Source organism: Etheostoma spectabile, unplaced genomic scaffold (genome assembly GCF_008692095.1).
Source record: "Etheostoma spectabile isolate EspeVRDwgs_2016 unplaced genomic scaffold, UIUC_Espe_1.0 scaffold00000894, whole genome shotgun sequence".
Lineage (NCBI taxonomy): Eukaryota > Metazoa > Chordata > Actinopteri > Perciformes > Percidae > Etheostoma > Etheostoma spectabile.
This window is the reverse complement of record NW_022602661.1, coordinates 39,904-52,472: the sequence shown is the minus strand read 5'-3', so window position 1 is coordinate 52,472 and position 12,569 is coordinate 39,904. Positions and strand designations below refer to the sequence as shown.

At 40.5% G+C, this 12,569-nt stretch overlaps 1 protein-coding gene across 1 annotated transcript; it reads right to left on the bottom strand.

Annotated features, from left to right (window-relative positions):
* Positions 1 to 2,098: 2,098 nt before the first annotated feature.
* On the bottom strand, positions 2,099 to 11,255 carry LOC116674625 (uncharacterized). The gene is made up of 13 exons (XM_032507008.1): positions 11,085 to 11,255; positions 10,713 to 10,890; positions 6,099 to 6,470; positions 5,578 to 5,807; positions 5,202 to 5,380; positions 5,027 to 5,114; positions 4,507 to 4,854; positions 4,274 to 4,391; positions 3,646 to 3,737; positions 3,444 to 3,558; positions 3,231 to 3,320; positions 2,721 to 2,882; positions 2,099 to 2,304 (listed from the first exon to the last, which is right to left on the bottom strand). Exons 1-13 carry the CDS (start codon positions 11,253 to 11,255, stop codon positions 2,099 to 2,101), a joined length of 2,349 nt encoding a protein of 782 aa, XP_032362899.1.
* Between the last annotated feature and the right edge of the window lie 1,314 nt (positions 11,256 to 12,569).

Sequence of the window (12,569 nt, the reverse complement as noted above, 5' to 3'; positions counted from 1 at the left end):
TCAATTTTCAGTTTTACAACAGGCCTGAAGGCTATCATGTGGTCCTTGGGACACCTGTGCACCGCTACTGTGGGCACCGTGTTGGTGACCCCTGAGTCTAATGTAACCTGAACCCAGAGACCACTGTCTCTGTTTTTAGGCATATTATAATCTGTGATTGGAAAATAAGCAGTTTATTTCATTGTATGTTATAGTTCCAGCAGGGTGCCTGGCTACAGCTGAGGTTATACCATCCAATAAAGCACTGCACAGCTAACTTTAACAATATGCATTGTGTAGCCTATTTGCTGTGGCAGATATAAATGATTTGAATGAAATCCTAAAGATATAGAACATTAACAATAACACACACACACACACACACACTTGAAGCACTCAAAGTGCTCTCTGAAACAGAGCCTGTTAGAGCACATGTCCAAAATGTGAAAAAATTAAAACTTTGTCATAGAGCTAGACCATCATGAACATACATCACTGGAAAGGTCTTGACCTGGAGAGTAACATATATCAATCTGACGGTTCCATATTATTCCTGCTTTGAGATATTGACCTTTGAACCTTGACCTCAGAGCATATTTGAAGGTTTATAATTATGAGACAAAAAGGATTACAGACATGAAACCAGCTGTTATAGAAAGATGTTGACATGGGTTATAATTAGTCACCAAGGTGTGGTTGGGAGCTATGGTGTTAAAACAAAAAAAATCCACCACTGAAAAGAACACTTTATATTTGACATCAGCACCTAATAAATAATTATACTGCATGTAGGCCTATATGATCTATGCTAAGAAAAAACAACACTTTTTGTTTGTTGATATTTTAACTAAAACAGGAGACCAGCGCACCACATGCTCTCCTCACATGACGCAAAGCAGACTGTCCTCATCTCCATAGTAATGGTAATTTATTTTTCATAATTCAAGGTGTGATTTTTAAAATTGACGTATTTTACATCAATCTACTGTAGGCCTAGTTCTGCATTATAAAACACAAATTTCTTTAAAACAAGAGACGTTAAATTTTCCACTTCATGGCTGCTGTTTTTGTTTTCCCAACAGGAAGCTCACAAGTCATATGATTTAGACACAAAACAAAACATTTGCAAAAACCTTTTTAACATCGGGCTTGACAGCTGTTATGCCTGCCTTATGCGCCTGCAGTCCTAGTTCCTTTAGTCACAACTTCATAGGTGTGTGTTGATTCAAACATGATGAGCACATGCATTACCAATGTCTTCAGTGTGTTATACTTATGGTGACAAGCCACCCAATAGGTGCTCAAGCTTGCAGCACCACGGAGAGCAGCCTTCATGTCACTAGCCGTTTGGATGTCAATCAGTTCGCTGTGATTGGCCGCCTCGTCCAGCGACAATCACCTTCCCCATGTTAGCAGTTTACAGCCTTATGAATATGAAGCATAGTGGCTTGCTATTTTACAGATAATATGAGTCTGTCAACACTGACGGCTAAAAATAACATATTTCAAAGGCAAATTGATTTATTAAATATTACTTGGGATACAATATTCATTTTTATTTTACAAGAGCGTCTGATAGTGTCTGCCGAGAAATATTCTGGCCCTTGAAAAAGTGTAGTTGATGACCCCAGCCTTGGAATATAGGCCTAATGCTTACTACAGACTTACCTGAAAGGAACAACTTACACAATGGGATAAAACAGGAAACTGACTACTGAAAACTATTAATGAATCAAACAACAGAGACATTGACTATAGTTGAAACAAGAGTTCACTTTACTGGGTGAAATTAACAAAGTTGGTTTTCTAGAGCAAAGTGACTATGCCCTGTTCAAAATAAAGACTATATGTCTTCAGGTAGAAAAGGTAAAAGAAGAGGGAGAGAGAATTCCTATACTAACATGTGGAACATAATAATAGCACTCTGTTGCTTTAGGGGCAGAGGGTGGGGACTAACTAACATAAGGGGGTTTACATTTCAGAGGAATTTGCAGTACATGCTCTAAACACAAAGAAATCTTCCAACAGCAGTAATGGCCTCAGGATTCACATACAAGTTTTACACCACTGTTTGGGTTCAACACATATTCTTAGAGCCATACACATCTCCCTCTAATAACTACTCTCCCAGTTCCTCATCACTTGAGGAAGAATTCTCTGAGTCTTCCTCTTCCGAGAAGTCATCTAAGGACAATGTTTGCAGTCCAAGAATACTTTTGTATGTTGTGCGTGCTGTGGCCAGTTGTGCTTCAACTTCACACAATCTTCTCTTCAGCACACAGAGTAGTCCCTCACGTCCTTTCTCCATTAATCCGGCTGTACTGCCTGAGAATATAACATTAAAATTAGAAAAAAATGAGCCAAATGGTTACCAGAGAAGCACATTGAAGAAAAAGACTAACTACTGTCCTTACATTTCCCATTGATGTCTTCAGTGAACTCTTCAATCAGTCCAGCAACATTCCTCATGTACTCCATGTGCTGCTTGACTTCACGAACCACAATAACTTCTTCTTCTTTCAGTCTAGCCAGCAGCATTGCCTTGTCAAAAACATTTTTTTTCTGCTCCATATCACCATGACCTGTAAAACATATCGGGACAGAAGATATTTTGCATGTTGTTCTAGTACTATAGAGAACTAAACCCTGACAGGATGAGCTAGAATCCCAGATTCCACATGTACATCAAGATGTGTGCATCAAACAATTTGTATTCAGTGCATTTCAGAGGAAGTACTTACATTCCCATGGCCAGGAGTAGTTGTCCATAGCCAGGAGTTCATTGGGAGGAGGCAGTTTTTCATCTTCCCCCACAGTAGCATTGTGGTCATTGATGGCAACTTCCAAGGCTTTCTTCTCAACAACAATCTTTCTTCTCAGTTGATGCCTTCGCTTATTCCCACCTACAATGAGAAAACACAAAATGAGTGTGCACTCACACGATTACTACACAAAAGCACCATACAAAATAAGGCTTCACAATATGCATGTACAGTATGTGTTACGATTATTGTGACAGAAGCTGTGTGATCATTTTTGCATCACAAGTTTCGATATAATTTGAAAAATTGTGAAACAACAATTAAAAAAATAGTATGCTGCCCTGGCTTGTAGGAAAGGTACTTCATCTTCTAATGATGTTTTTTTTTTTACTTTTATTCTTATAATCTTGCTATATTTACTATGTATAAATCAGTAGTGATTTCATTTTTTCACATATCTACATTCCTAGTGGCCTTTTCTGCTCTCACCGGACTGACGATACAGCTGAAACTTTCGCTGTTTGATGCCCAGATATAATCCCTCGATGGTCTTCTGCAGGTCATTTTGGATTGTTGCTCCTTTTAACGACAACAAACAAATTAATTAATGCCCATCTCAGTTTACAATCAGACTCTTTTCAGATCCCCTGTATAAGAGCAGAGCCAAATGATTCTTTAAATATGCCATGACATTTTTTGTACCTGAGGACCACTGCTGAACATCAGCCACCCACTGCTGAACTGTGTCTTGCTGTAGAGATAACTCAGTGGTGAGTTTCTCCAGGTCCTTTGATGCCTCTGTGATCCTTTGTACAGTCTGTCCAAATGAAATATCTGTGTTAACAAATGCTAAGACACAATTTAAAAACAACAATTATTTTAAATATATTTGCCTAGTCAGTACCTTGATGTATCTTTTGGCCAGTGTCCGGTCAAGGTTTTCTGCCTTTCGCTTGTTCCAGCCACTTGCCTGGATAGTCAGCATGTCTGTGCGGACTTGACACACAATGTTTGTGCAGTAATTTAGGTTCACACTGAGGAACAAAGATCAGATACTACATTGATCGTTCTCTAATATTGTCACATAAAACTGGAAAGAATCATACACTTAATGTGTCAGAAGTTAAATTATCATAAAGAGTATCCTGATCAGTGTAAAAGTGCTGACGAGACAGTTGTTTTCAAAAGGGAGCATGCACTATGCACAGAACCCTAAAAAAAGCATCAGTGTTCAAACCACTTCTCAGAAGTGGAAATATGGGAAATATTAACATTTATAACATCTGGTACTGTTTGTCTTCTAGGGAGTTAGACACCTGCAGAGATTGGACTCCACCTGATCACGAGGAAGCACTCTATTGTAAAGAGGTGCTACACCTTCTGATTTGGTCTATGTGGAGAAGGATTCATTCTGAGAGAACCAATTGAAGACCAAAGATTGTAATAAAAAATAGCGCTACACTCAAAACAAACAAAAAATATGTTAGCTTGTATTCTCAATTTGGACACAACTATACATGGAAAATGCTTACCGGCTTTTGACATGTACTTGGAACATATGGCTGCTCTGGAGAGGAAGCTGTTAACCTGTTCAACCTCCTCCCCGATTGTTGTTCCAGCTCCTTCTTGATTGCGTCCACCCCATTTTAACTGTAACATATTTACATGAATGTTATCAGTTGGAAAACAAAAACTAGGGGCAGAGGGCAGACAATCATAATATGTTGTACAAATGGAAAGAAATTCATCTAATTGTCATTTTTACCTCACACATCCATGAATGCGCTTTTGCATGCATGATGGAGAGAAATGGGCGCATGTTCAGCAAGTCCTCCAACTCTGGACAGTGGTCCACAACTCTCTGCAGATATGGCCAATATTTGCAGACCACATCAGAGCAAAAAAACTGGACAGTATGTGAAGCGAGCTGTTTCTGGAGATATAACGGGTATGCAAATATTTCTCCACGGAACATATTCAGTCCCTTCAGCAGAACCCCATGACGGCAGACAGCAACTTCAACACCTTCCTCGTCTAGTTTGCTTGCAGACTTGTTGGCGGACTCTCGTGCTGCTGTCCACTGACCCGCACCACATCTCCCTTTCCCTGGATTCTTAAACAGATAAGGGCACAAACAGACATTTACAGTTACATTTGACAAAATAAGTTGTAAATCATGGTATAATGGCATTTGATGCAGTAATGCCACTCTATTACTTAAATAAACTAAATGATGTTTAAATTTAGAAAAGAAAAGGCAAGCATTCATATAAAATTGTGCTTACATGTCCAGTTGTTCCATGGATGTAATCAACAAATGAGGACACCTCAGGATCACTGGCCAAAAAGACTCCATCAAAAAACCCATCAGGTCTTGAAAGAAATATATAAATGCAGGTTACATTTACTGTATAAAAGTAACTTGTGGCTAGAATTTAATTGTACATGAATGTTACACACCCTGGTTGGCTTTTGAAACGATATAATTTGCGGTTCCCATCCACTGCAACTGCCAACATGGAGGGTGTGCATGCAGGGCACTGAAAGTGCTGGACCTGAGACAGCTTGTCAACCTCAAATTTGGCATAGGCCCATTCGAGGAAGGCCCTCTGCATTGTGTCCCCACATATCTTACCACTCTGAGAAAAAACAAAACAAAACCGTTAGTAACTGTTTAGAAGGTTGGCTTCAGACCATGGTCATGATGAACAAAAGGGCTCTGTCAAGAAATGTATGCTGAATCATCAAGGATTGTAAGAACAAGTTCTAACAATTAATCAGTTATTTAAAAGGTGATCCGGACAAACAAACAAACGTAAATTATGAATCCACTCACTCGCCCAAAGAGTTTCGTTCGACCCTCGAGCATGCTGACAAAAGCTTGTCTTGACATCCCTGGGGCGGTGATTTTTAGATCCTCATACGTGGTGAACAAGTCCACCATGTACAAGGTCTCAAAATTGACAGTGGCTGGCCAGTAACCACTTTCAACCAGATCACTTATGGTCACTGGCAAGGTTTTTCCACAGGAGCAGTTTACTGATGGAAGGAAGAGGTTGTATCTTCCTGAAATTTCAGAGAAAAACAATTATCTCTTGTTAAAAAAACAAACAAAAACAGAACATGAATAAATAAAAAATAAAAATGTTACCATTTATTCCAATTAAAATAACTGGCTTTCCCTTTGAAAAGCTTGTTTTCCCGGTGGAGCAGTCGCAGCAGGGAGGAACAATTGGTAACATGCAATCTAAAATGCAGAATTAGTTTACATATTAGAGTGAATGAACCCAAAAACAACAGTGAGTGTGTTCGTGTAAAATGTAAACAGCCTATATAACCTGAGACTTAAAAAACTACCTTTTTCATGATAGGAGAATTTCCCTCCCTCGTGCTGCTGAACAAAGGTGGATGGTGGCAGGTGTCTGAAGAACCCCTCCACCATGGATGCTCTGTTATGAAGCACCAGGGCCTCATGTGTGGAAAGGTCACAGGCTGTGCAGTAGAGTGATCGTGGTAGACAGTCCCTACACATCACTACAGTAGCATTGTGTCCACAGTGATGGCAAACCCCCTCCTTGGGCTTCTCAGATGACAACATATTGTTCACCATGACGGGCCTCATCACTGTCCAATTCTCCAGAGAGGAAGTTTGCCTGTTCCTCCAGTGTGAGGGGAGAGGTTGTTCAGCACCACTTCCCAAGAGGTCTCGGACATCTTGAATGAGGGTGTCTGAAAATGAAAAGTGAAGAAGGCAATGATAAATCTGGGCAATTATCACATAACAAAAGAGGAAACAAGTTTTAAGGGAAAAAAACCTAAATTTTCGATGGTCACAGTGTCTTCAGTTGTGCTGGTAGACGGAGCACAGGAGGGTGTTACACTTGTTGAAGAAACTGCAAAAATATGGATATCCATTTAGAACTTGCTCAATGAATAATGAATGCAACTAATGATGAAATAAAAAAACAAAAAACCAACCAGTGGCTGAATCTCGCTTTCGTTTCTCCCCAGCTCTAGATCTCTTTGGCAGAGGTTGACCATCTTTGTCCTCATCAAGCCAAACACACAGCTTTGGGGAATTTTTTGAACCTTCTTCTGTGTGTTCATGCTGATCCACCTAAATAAACAATCGAGCAACAGAATAAACCACCACTTCCCAAAGTTATCGCCACCTACAAACATCTCATTAGAAAACCAATGTTATAATATTACATTGTACAAATTCAGTCTATTGGTCCTGTATTGACAGAGATAGAAAATCATTTCTACATTTAAAAAATAAAAAAGAAGGTGAAACTTTTTGGCAGAATATTGAATGAAACTCTCACTGGCTCTAACGTGTGAATGTTACCTTGCTCTCATCCAGGAACGCATCAACCAAGAATATGGCATCTTCGGGGTCAAGGTGATTCATTTGTTCAGCTTGGTTGTTTTCTCCACGTTTCCTTTTCCTCCTCGTTTAGCTTTTCCTGCGTTTCTTCTTCTTCTTCTTCTTCTTCTTCTTCTTCTTCTTCTTCTTCTTCTTCTTCGTGGGGCCTTGACGCGTCAAAACCCATCAATGAGATCGCACAACACAGGAAGTCAATTGCACAGAGGATCCGGTTGATTTTCAAAATTAAACACAGCGGACAAACCCGATCGTAACTCGTCACTTTATCAACATAAGTTTCTCCCGCTACCGCGGAATAATGTGTTGATCAGCAAATCCACCTCAGACACAACGCATGTATTGGTCGAGGGTTTGATCCGTCAGATGGAGTGAAATCGCAATAGATTCCTATGTGGGGTCTGGGGTCCCAGCTAACGCTAGCTAGCTATGTTAGGCCAAACAGCGTCCATAGCAACCACAACGTGTCAGTATCACATTATTCTGGCGATATCGGAAAACGCAATTAAAAGCAATGAGCAAGCTAGTGATTATGTAGCTACATTCACTGAGAGGATTTTATGAAAATGAAATATACATGTCTCGCTAGAAATGTAATCAAAACGCAGCGTCCGTAGCAACCAAAACGTGTCAGTTTCACATTATTCCGGTGGACATCTGAAAAATCTTCGCAACAACGAGCAAGCGAGTGATTATGTGCATTCACTGAGTGAATATTATGAAAATAGAATATATATTTCTCGCCTGAAATGTAATCAAAACGCATTTTTATGCAGAAACTAAGTCAAAATATTGATTATTTCACTAAAAATGAGAGAAATGTCCGCCATGTTTTTGTTCTCACGGCCGGAATCTTGAAAGTCACGTGGCTTGGACGCAAAACGTTAGAAAAAGAATAGGCAGAAAAAACGTAACAGTCATACAATTCAAGGACCATTATTGTAACCCCTCTACGTTATTGCACATAGGACCAACGTAGTCAGTGTACGTTTTTATATGAGACTGGGTTGGGGATTTATAAACTAGCAAGAGTATTTTGAAATCAATTCTTTAAGACACAGGAAGCCAGTGTAAAGACTTCAGAACTGGAGTGATGTGATCCAGTCTCCTGGTCTTAGTGAGGACTCGAGCAGCAGCGTTCTGAATCAGCTGCAGCTGTCTGATTGATTTTTTAGGGAGACCTGTAAAGACCCCGTTACAGTAGTCAAGTCTACTGAAGATGAAAGCATGGACAAGTTTTTCCAAATCCTGTTGACACATAAGTCCTTTAACCCGTGATATATTCTTAAGGTGATAATAGGCTGACTTTGTTATTGTCTTAATGTGGCTGTTAAAATTCAGGTCTGAGTCCATGACTACACCAAGATTTCTGGCTTTGTCTGTTGTTTTTAACATTGTTGTTTGAAGCTGAGCGCAGACTTTTAATTGTTCCTCTTTTGTTCCAAATACAACAATCTCTGTTTTTATTTAAATTAATTTCAGAAAGTTCTGGCACATCCAGCCGTTAATTTGTTAAATGCACTTAATCAGTTTTTGTATTGGACTATAGCCTCCTGGCGATAAGGTTATGTAAATTTGTTTCTCGCGGTATCTTATTTAGTTGTTTTCCATAATCTGAGCCAGTGGAACCAGTATTAACAGAGCTGCCAACTTTTCCAAAAACCTTGGAGTGAGATTTGGGGGGGCAAACCCATATTTTGCTGTGTACAAAGCAATTCTTTGGCTCTTTCAGCATCATTGTCCTTCAGGGTGTAAATTGGGATTTGTTATGTGTGGGGGATGGGGGGCTCTCCCTAGGGCATAGCTGCCAAATTTTCCCAAAACCTTGGAGTGAGATTTTGGGGGGGCCAACCCATATTTTGCTGCAAACAAAGCAATTTCTTTGGCTCTTTCAGCATCATTATCCTTCAGGGTTTAAATTGGGATTTGTAATGTGTGAGAGTTTTGTGCAAAACAAATGGAGAAAGTTAAATTAATCAACTAGGACCACTGAAATTCTAAAGATTTAGAACCACTGTTTTGCATAAATTCTAATCCTTTAACCTTTGTGCCAAGGTTCAGTAATGTTTGACCCTCATCCTCTGGGCCCCCCTTACTGGATTTACTTTTTTGGGAAAATAAAGACTATTTGTTCATTTTATAAAACATTGAATGAATTATTTACAGTTACATTTAGAGATGCACAGAGGTTAGAGAAGCACCATAGTGGCCCAACGTTGCAGTATCGTATATATAGTATAGTATAGCTCTGATGTGTTTCATCAGATTTCTGCTCTTGTTTACAACTTTATGCACATTCAAAATATAACTCCTCCCATTTGTGTCCGAGATGTGGAGAGTTGTAATATAGTCTGCTGTGCATGTCATTGCTCCGCTGATATGGTGGATCTCACTCAGATCGTCGCACAGACAGATGCCCATTTGGGTCTCTGGTCGCTGACAAAGTTTAGAGGCGGCTGTACGCTACGCATTATCGGAGGACTACACGGATGCAACTTGTCACTGCTCCCCCCGAGCGAGTCCACTAACATGAACTGAAGTTGCTACGCTACCAGCCGCGCTGCTCACCTCTATCTTTACAGAGAGAGTGGAAACGAAGCGGCGGACGGGTCTGTAAAACTCAGAGCTCATACCTGAAGCTGGGGAAATGCACCTGGGATGGCTCATGCAAAAATTTTCTCAGTTTGCGACAATTCGAAACTACAGACAGGGAGCGCTCTTGAACCCCCTAACAGTCTCTGAAAGCACAACTAGTCGATCACGAGTGGCCCAACTGTTAGATCTATAGATAAACTCATCTTTCAGAAATTTGACCAACCGGGATGACACTTCAGCTTGAGAAATCGGGGGTGTGGCGTGTGAGCGTGTGAAACCAGTCAAATGCGTGTGTCTCACGGCCAATGCGTGAGAGTTGGCAGCCCTGGTACTTACAGCTTGTGGTTGGGATGACCATGCAGTCGGAACAGCAACAGCAGCTTAGCAAATCCTGCTTTAAATTGTCCAAAGTTCGAGCAAATTAATAATTGAGTGTCGACCTTCTCAGGGATTTCCTTAGCCGAGCCCGTCGAGTGTTTGCTTCCTTGGGAAGACTATGAGAAGTGTCTCCATTCCCTGTACAGCCTGGAACTCTGCATTTACGACCCTGGTTTCTTGTCAATATCCTGGAAAGTATTCCATGCTTCCTTCTTTGTAAATCCCGTTAAACTACACAAGCAGTCGGACATCTAATTGACCTAACGCCACCTCCATTAGGAGCTGGTCTCAGGTCAGTGGCCTGTGTGTAAATGTCGGGGCGTTACCGTTCTCCTTATACGTCCATGGGCGTGACAAAGCTACAGGTTCTGAGATCCTGAGGTCATCTTTTAGCTTTGTTGGGATTCGCCCGTTTTCAGCGGCAGTTTCAAAATGTGAGATTTTCAGAGGAAAGGCATGTCAATGGGATTTTGAGCTTCTATGTATGTCCTATTTACCCACTGAACTGTCGTTATTCACCTATGACAAGGTAAAATCGGTTTTGCATTCTATCACCCCTTTAAGCTCCTCTAACTCTTCATTCTTATAAGCAAGGTTGTGGGATAGCTTACTTATTATCTCATCCTTAATACAGATGCTTTGCTCAGCATCCTTTACTTGGTACTGAAGAGCTTGCACATCTTTCTTCAGGTTTTCAATCTTCTCATTTTGTTTCACTGTCAGGGACTCAAGTGGAGCCAACTTCTTGGTGACGCTCTCATTCTGCTCCTTCAGAAAGACTTTGTTAACCTGAGAACCATGCAGTGTTAGTCTCAATTTGTTTATCTCTGTCAGATATTCATCATTAGTCAGCTTCTGCCGGCTAATTTCCTCATATTTATCCCTGCAAAGTTTCTGAGCTTCTCTTACTTGACGTTGAAGATCATGCACTTCTTCAGGTACATGTTCAATCTTTACTTGATGTTTGTCTTTCAGAGATTCACCTCATCACTCAGGCTCTGGTTCTTTGCAGTTAGGATATTCTCTTTTTCCTGCAGATCTTGAACTTCTGCCCACAAATTATCGTCCTCATCCTGCATTTTGTCTGTTTGAGATTCAAGCCTGGCTAGTTCATCACTAATGGTCTTGTTCTGCTTGGTTAGAGAGTTTTCCATTTCCTCATGATCCTGCACTGTTGCCAATAGGTTTATGATCTTTGTCTGCAGTATCTTATCATTGTGTTCGAGTCTGGCCACCTTCTGTCTGAGCTCATCTTTGTCTTGCTGAGCTTTGTTTAAACAAGTCTTAAGTTTATTCAGCTCTTCATTCAGGCAGTTAATCTCTACTGGATTTCTTTGCTCCAGACACTCAAGTTGGCCCACAAATTTAGCAGTCCCATTTCCATTCTTGTCAATCAATCCCAAATGTAACTCTTTCCGCTTTCTTCTGCATTTTTTCTCCCTGACCTCCCTTATTTCTTTTATCCTCAGTCCTCACTTTGGGTAATACCAGCCCCTGAGGCTTCTCAGGCACATACAGGCGATATGAGTTCTCAATCCCTGGAGATCACAGAGCAGTGTGGAAAAGATCTTGAACACCTGAACTAGCAGTTAGTCTGACCAGTGGTGAGATGATGCTGTTCGTAAGGCTAGAATTGGTTAATAAAAGATTAGCTAAGCAAGAGACCACAATGTTTATCTATAGCCTATACCTAAGTTACAGTTATGGCTGAAAATGACAACAGAAATAAATTATTGTGTCTACTTCACATCTGTGATTTAAATTAACTGCCAACAACTGCTGTCAAGTAATGTTTGTGTAGGAGCGTTGATTCATGACTAGCCTAATTTACTTTGATCTGATGCCTTTGCATAGATATATATAGGCCTACATGTATCTTTATGATGCCTTTGATGGTGATGTGTTTCTTCTTGATGGAAAACAACTGGGTTTGTTATGACTCCACACCATTTCCTTGAAGAATAGATGACGTGGAGTCTGACAGAAACAGTTGCCTAGAGCAGTGTTTATTATTTAGTAACATCCATGAGCCATTTCAGTCAAGGTTTCGTAAACAACACTCTACCGAAACGGCCTTACTGAAAGTGTCAAATGACATTATGATGTCAGCTGACTCTGGAAAACACACTGTTCTAGTTCTCTTGGATCTGTCTTCAGCCTTCGACACCGTCGACCACCAGGTTCTGCTGAAAAGATTAAGGGATCAAGTAGGGCTGTCAGGGTCAGTCCTGCAGTGGTTCACTTCATATTTGTCTGGGCGTAGTTTCAGTGTTACAGCTAACCAAATAAGGTCTGAGTCTGCAGACTTGCTCTGTGGAGTGCCTCAAGGCTCTGTTCTAGGCCCTGTTCTATTCTTGTTATATCTGATCCCTTTGGGAGAGATCATACAAAGGTTTAATGATGTTTCTTTTCACCTATTTGCTGATGATATCCAGCTTTACTGTTGCTTTAAGCCATCGGAAATCAGT